At 43.6% G+C, this 7,500-nt stretch overlaps 1 protein-coding gene across 1 annotated transcript in view; it reads right to left on the bottom strand.

The window, feature by feature from the left end:
- LOC311326485 (charged multivesicular body protein 1B2) overlaps nucleotides 1-7,500 on the bottom strand; it is an 18,857-nt gene that overhangs the window by 1,086 nt on the left and 10,271 nt on the right. The window contains exon 7 of the mRNA XM_084459380.1: nucleotides 3,109-3,181. Coding sequence (XP_084315506.1) covers nucleotides 3,109-3,181 — 73 coding nt within the window. The remainder of the gene's footprint in view (nucleotides 1-3,108; nucleotides 3,182-7,500) is intronic.

Here is a 7,500-nt window from a genome sequence, read left to right on the forward strand (position 1 = left end):
AGATGCGGCGTCCGTCCGAAACAGACCTGAGCTGTGTTCGGAATCGCTCCCTCGTTCCCTCACTCCCTATTCCCTATATAGGGTTCACCATGTAGTGAACTACCTAGGGAACGGAGAAAATGTAGGGTACATGCCATGGATGTATTAATAGAACTGGATACAGCCACTCCATTCACTGACCGCTATCAACAATGAAGCCCTATTGAACCGCGCCATCTTGGCAAATTTGTAGTCATTTGACTATTTCCGGTGACTTTTGTACTTTCGCAGTTGTGCTTTTCTGGCCTTCCGGTGACTTTTGTACTTGCGCAGTTGAGCTTTTCTGTCCGACGCGCGTCCACATCCTTCTAGCTATCGAATGGCCGACTGGTGTAGATGGATAGCCTAAAGTTAGAGAGATAAATGTAGTCTATGGTTATGTTAATAAAGCTAAAAATGATGTTGTAACATGCATGCAGCACTGCCGATCTGAACGATTGATTCATTATTACCATGGATCGGTATTGGGATTGATCAAGGGCGAATGTGAAATAGCAGCCACGAACTCAGCGGGTTATCCGAGATGCGGTAGCAGCGGCCAAAGCTCCTGCTGGCGGGGAGTGAAGCTTTTCAACTCGCCTGTCACTGGCTCCCTGGAGGAATTTAGCCTGGCTGCAATAACGTTATCGCGAACGGAATGAATACCATCTACTAGCAAACAAAACATCTTCAGTTATAATGAACCTGTTAAAACTAAGATGCCTGGATGAAAAAAAAAATTCTCCAATGGATATATTTTACAAAAACAGGTTAATATGCAAGCCGGTTTTCATTGCTAAATCAAAGCGGGGAGAGCCGGGAACGTGCGTGGACGCGCGTAGGACAGAAAAGCTCAACTGCGCAAGTACAAAAGTCACCGGAAATAGCAAAATGACTACAAATCTAGCCAAGATGGCGCGGTTCAATAGGCCTTCACTTTAGATTTTGAATCCTGGGGGCTTGGTACATGCACTGTTCCCTGCAAATCAAGGTGAATTGTGGGTAATAAAAAGTGGACTATATAGGGTACGAAAATTCCGTAGAGAATTCGGACACTACAAACAAAATGGCTGACGCCCTATATAGTGCACTATATAGTGAATAGGGAGCGATTCCGAACACAGCTCTGGGGCCTCATTTATAAACGTTGCGTAAGTACAAAAGCGTGCGTAACCCATGCTGAGCATCTTTCTAAGCAACTTTCGGTATTTATAAAAAACGAGCTTAACGATAAGTTGGCGGAAGGTGTGCGTAACTCTACGCACACTCCGACCCTCCCGTAACTACGATAAGCACGTTTCCGGAGAAACGGGAAAACGCGACTCCGATGACAGAGGGATGAAACTCATGACATATTGAATAATAAATACATCGGTCGCTGCAAGAAACCCTCCAATGTGTCACACAGTTTAAACGGAATCAATCGCCACCGTAGCCTTATCACTAAATAATGTCTGCATTGCTTTGGATGTGTCTGTGAATTGACCCATTTGTGTCATAATATAATGTTATGTTGTAGGCCTATTCATTTATAGGCTATCCCGAGAAGCATCACGGGCAGTAGCCTATGAAGAAAAGCCACATTACGTTGATAACACAACACGACACGAGCCTATAGGCTTATCATAGTAATGATTCCGTATGTCGATGGTCTACAACTATAAGGCCTATACCGCACCAAACAAATGTTGCATTCGGGGTTGAAGTATATTTATTCAGTTAATCATTTATTTAGTTAATTATTCGTATGTTTAATTATCCACCTATTCATTCGTTAATGTATTTATAGCCTATATTTGATTAGGCTTTTATGTAAACCCGAATGACCACTGAGGCAAGCCGCAATTACAATGATGTTGAGCGGTGAATGGAAATGTCCTACTTGAGGCAACTGTAGGCTACATTATTGTACATCCTCATATATTCTCATATTGCCATATGATTGTCATGTAGCAGGCATGCGAGGAATGTGGGCCTAAAAACGCATGTCATCCCAATGCTCACATGCCGCTTTGGTAGAACTAGCTGTGCGCAAAACAGCGCATGGAGGTGATGCGTCTCCAAGTTGTAAGAACACAAGGGAGCAAAAGTTAGATTATTAATTAGCCGAATCGTCATGCGTGTAGCTATAATTACGCTTTATAGAATCACATGAAACTCATCCATGGACCCCATATATTTACAAGACCTCGATACAGGCACTGATATAGCTGGATTATAGTAGGCCATGACGCACGGGGCCTTGGATATGCCGGGACTTGGGACAGATGTTCTAATATGTGCTTGGCTATCCCGCAACATCCATTAGAACACACAGATTCTATATGCCTACAGAATGTTTTCAGAAAGTAGGCTGTGAAATGCATGATATCCCGGAAAATACACAAACTGGCTGCTGCAAAGAACCCTCAGATCTGTCGTACAGTTAAATCGGGGATCATTGCCTTAAGTAGTCACTATAGGCCTACATGTTTGCATTGTTATGGATGTCATTGTAAATTGTCCTGTTTATACGTTGATGGAATTATGCCCATACTCAGCGTTCCGAAAAGAACCCTTTGGTGCGTCTCCGCCTCATTGACCAATACCTCCACCTCGCACTCAGTAAAATGTCTCTTTCTGCCTTTCGCACTCGGCTCCATTCTCATTGCATATGTATTAGGGGCGTATCACTAACCATTTATAGGCAATTGTGGGCGTTAATTGGGGTGTGGTCAGAACGCGCGTTCACGTGCGCCAAGTTAAGTGTTGATTGTGATTTATAAAGGGCAGCTGGCGTTGGCGTGGCGTACGTCAACATGGGCTGTGATACGCAGCGGTTTATAAATCAGCAATTTTTTGTGCGTATATTTTCATACCTACTTAGCTTAGTTATGTGGACTGTACACGTTTGTAAATGAGGCCCCTGGTGTGTATCCCTACCGGAGCTCTGCGGAGAGACGCTTCGGGGACGCTTGTAAAACGTGACGCATCTGCTAGAAACACAATCAGGGTCTAGAACGGCCGCGGTCCACTCTGGCAGCCGTACGGTAACAGGATCGCACCGCGTGTGTGTGTGTGTGTGTGTGTGTGTGTGTGTGTGTGTGTTACCTGCTCTGTTGAGGCCACGCTGGCGCCCACGGAGCCGGTCTGCCCCTGAGGCAGCTCCATGGTCAGGTCCAACCTTCAAATAAAACACACAGCCCAACGTAGAGCATCACTCACAACCAAACACAACTCACCATCCCATTCATCACTCACAACTAGGGATGTGCACGGTTAACCGAGTACTCGAGTACCCGAGTAGGCGATCTGCTAGTCGGAAAATAAACACTACTCGGTTAATCTAAAGGCTATACAATATGGCATGTTTGGCCGTGAAAGCGCGCATTTCTGAGCGCCTGTGCCCTTTTTCAATTGTTACCAAAGAGGATAGAGCGTTGGCGGCTGCCTGGAGAAAAGCGCTGAATACGGAGCGCTCAGGCTTTTTGAAAACATTGCCGTCTCAACTTTTCAGAAAGGCGCTGCCAACGTCACTGCGGCTCTTTCAGGCAACCAATGATCAGATATTAGATAGGGCATGACTCGTCAGCTGTCTGGGGATCCCGGGGGAACCCCTGCCTGGCTATTAAACGGAATATCTGAAAGTGCACCGATCGTAAAAATAATAAATGCAGCCAGCTGTCAGGGGCAGTGATGACTGATACTAGTTTATTACTGTCTAGCCAGCAAACTGGTTACGTTTTAAAAGCTATATTTATTTACATGGACACAGTTCTTAGGTGCAAAGTTACGTGGACACGAAAACTAGAAATAATTAGCCCATGGGCTTGCTACTGCTAGCTGTCCATGGTTCGGTTTTCCATACTGTTAAGCATTTTCGGATCAAACTACACCGTGGTTTTGCATAGTGTTAAAGCATTTTATGGATCGAGCCTCAGACTTTCAAACCTGTTACAGCGTAGGTAGCCTATGAGAGAACTATAGACTTAAGCCTATATACAGTATATGCCACTTCATTTGTTTTGTTTTGATAATTAAACGCTGGTACCGGGTCTCTGATGTTGTTTATCTGCATACTGTGCATAGTAGTCAGTGGTGTGAGTGGACTTTGTACTCTGGCTCCAAGCAGCACTCCCATCATTTTGCGGTAGGCTAATCATGTTGGTAATGAGCCCGGAGGTGGTGCTGAAAAAGACAGCGAGTACCAGCACCGGTCCATGCGCGTATAGCCTACTCCTATAGTTTTCCAGCCTGCTATAAAGAAATATTGAATGAATAGGCCTGTTGTTCAATAAATCTATTTAGTTTTGCATGGACATTTCTCTAATGAAGGCTTGACGCCGAAACATCCATTATTGTCCAATAAATTGGAAATAGGCAGTGTGCCGCGGTGCTTTTTAGATAACGCTAAAAATTTATTCACTTGTTATCCGGCATCGGCAGTAAAGGCTTGGTTTAATACTTAATTTTGATTAGTAAATTAGAGGTCTGGTTGCATATTGTAGACTTAGAGTTTTCAGAGTAGCCTAACGATAGGCTTAATAAGCTATGAGCTGGGCAGTGCATCCACATTAAAAGGCTGCGTTTTTCGATTCCGATAGCTTCATGAAAACCTGTGGGTTATTCAATCCGATGATAAGTAATGCATCCAACCACACATCAGCTTTTAAATATGTTTATTTGCAAGGGCATGGACGAGACATGAAAGCACCGCCACGGTAATAACGGCGGAAAAAAACGTATTCCCCTCCGAGGGGGCCGGGGTTCAATGCGCTCTGTCTGGACGGTATCTTTTTTTAAGTAATCTTTTTTTTTGAGTAATCGGTTACTCGAGTAGGATCAGGTTAGGTTACTCGGTTTTAAAATTAGTCGAAATTCCCATCCCTACTCACAACTAAACACAACTCACCATCCCATTCATCACTCACAACTCACCATCCCATTCATCACTCACTACTAAACACAACTCACCATCCCATTCATCACTCATCTCTAAACACAACTCACCATCCCATTCATCACTCACTACTAAACACAACTCACCATCCCATTCATCACTCACTACTAAACACAACTCACCATCCCATTCATCACTCACTACTAAACACAACTCACCATCCCATTCATCACTCACAACTCACCATCCCATTCATCACTCACTACTAAACACAACTCACCATCCCATTCATCACTCACAACTAAACACAACTCACCATCCCATTCATCACTCACAACTAAACACAACTCACCATCCCATTCATCACTCACTACTAAACACAACTCACCATCCCATTCATCACTCACAACTAAACACAACTCACCATCCCATTCATCACTCACAACTAAACACAACTCACCATCCCATTCATCACTCACTACTAAACACAACTCACCATCCCATTCATCACTCACTACTAAACACAACTCACCATCCCATTCATCACTCACAACTCACCATCCCATTCATCACTCATCTCTAAACACAACTCACCATCCCATTCATCACTCACTACTAAACACAACTCACCATCCCATTCATCACTCACAACTAAACACAACTCACCATCCCATTCATCACTCATCTCTAAACACAACTCACCATCCCATTCATTACTCATCTCTAAACACAACTCACCATCCCATTCATTACTCATCTCTAAACACAACTCACCATCCCATTCATCACTCATCTCTAAACACAACTCACCATCCCATTCATCACTCACAACTAAACACAACTCACCATCCCATTCATCACTCACTACTAAACACAACTCACCATCCCATTCATCACTCACTACTAAACACAACTCACCATCCCATTCATCACTCACTACTAAACACAACTCACCATCCCATTCATCACTCACTACTAAACACAACTCACCATCCCATTCATCACTCATCTCTAAACACAACTCACCATCCCATTCATCACTCACAACTAAACACAACTCACCATCCCATTCATCACTCACAACTCACCATCCCATTCATCACTCACCTCTTAACACAACTCACCATCCCATTCATCACTACTAAACATCACACTTCACACGTACATAGTGAATCTGTATGTGTGTGTTTGAGTGTGTGTGTGTGTGTAAATGGTCATGGTAAATGGACTGCACTTAAATAGCGCTTTTATCCAAAGCACTATACAAAGGCCTCTCATTCACCCATTCACACACACATTGACACACCAATGGCGGCAGCTGCCATGCAAGGTGCTAGCCTGCTCATTGGGACAATTTGGGGGTCAGTGTCTTACCCAAGGACACTTCAACATGAGGACAGGAGCAGGCGGGATTCAAACTGCCGACCTTGGTTTTCCATACTGTTAAGCATTTTCGGATCAAACTACACCGTGGTTTTGCATAGTGTTAAAGCATTTTATGGATCGAGCCTCAGACTTTCAAACCTGTTACAGCGTAGGTAGCCTATGAGAGAACTATAGACTTAAGCCTATATACAGTATATGCCACTTCATTTGTTTTGTTTTGATAATTAAACGCTGGTACCGGGTCTCTGATGTTGTTTATCTGCATACTGTGCATAGTAGTCAGTGGTGTGAGTGGACTTTGTACTCTGGCTCCAAGCAGCACTCCCATCATTTTGCGGTAGGCTAATCATGTTGGTAATGAGCCCGGAGGTGGTGCTGAAAAAGACAGCGAGTACCAGCACCGGTCCATGCGCGTATAGCCTACTCCTATAGTTTTCCAGCCTGCTATAAAGAAATATTGAATGAATAGGCCTGTTGTTCAATAAATCTATTTAGTTTTGCATGGACATTTCTCTAATGAAGGCTTGACGCCGAAACATCCATTATTGTCCAATAAATTGGAAATAGGCAGTGTGCCGCGGTGCTTTTTAGATAACGCTAAAAATTTATTCACTTGTTATCCGGCATCGGCAGTAAAGGCTTGGTTTAATACTTAATTTTGATTAGTAAATTAGAGGTCTGGTTGCATATTGTAGACTTAGAGTTTTCAGAGTAGCCTAACGATAGGCTTAATAAGCTATGAGCTGGGCAGTGCATCCACATTAAAAGGCTGCGTTTTTCGATTCCGATAGCTTCATGAAAACCTGTGGGTTATTCAATCCGATGATAAGTAATGCATCCAACCACACATCAGCTTTTAAATATGTTTATTTGCAAGGGCATGGACGAGACATGAAAGCACCGCCACGGTAATAACGGCGGAAAAAAACGTATTCCCCTCCGAGGGGGCCGGGGTTCAATGCGCTCTGTCTGGACGGTATCTTTTTTTAAGTAATCTTTTTTTTTGAGTAATCGGTTACTCGAGTAGGATCAGGTTAGGTTACTCGGTTTTAAAATTAGTCGAAATTCCCATCCCTACTCACAACTAAACACAACTCACCATCCCATTCATCACTCACAACTCACCATCCCATTCATCACTCACTACTAAACACAACTCACCATCCCATTCATCACTCATCTCTAAACACAACTCACCATCCCATTCATCACTACTA

This window comes from Borostomias antarcticus, assembly GCF_949987555.1.
Source record: "Borostomias antarcticus genome assembly, chromosome: 28".
NCBI classification, from domain to species: Eukaryota; Metazoa; Chordata; class Actinopteri; order Stomiiformes; family Stomiidae; genus Borostomias; species Borostomias antarcticus.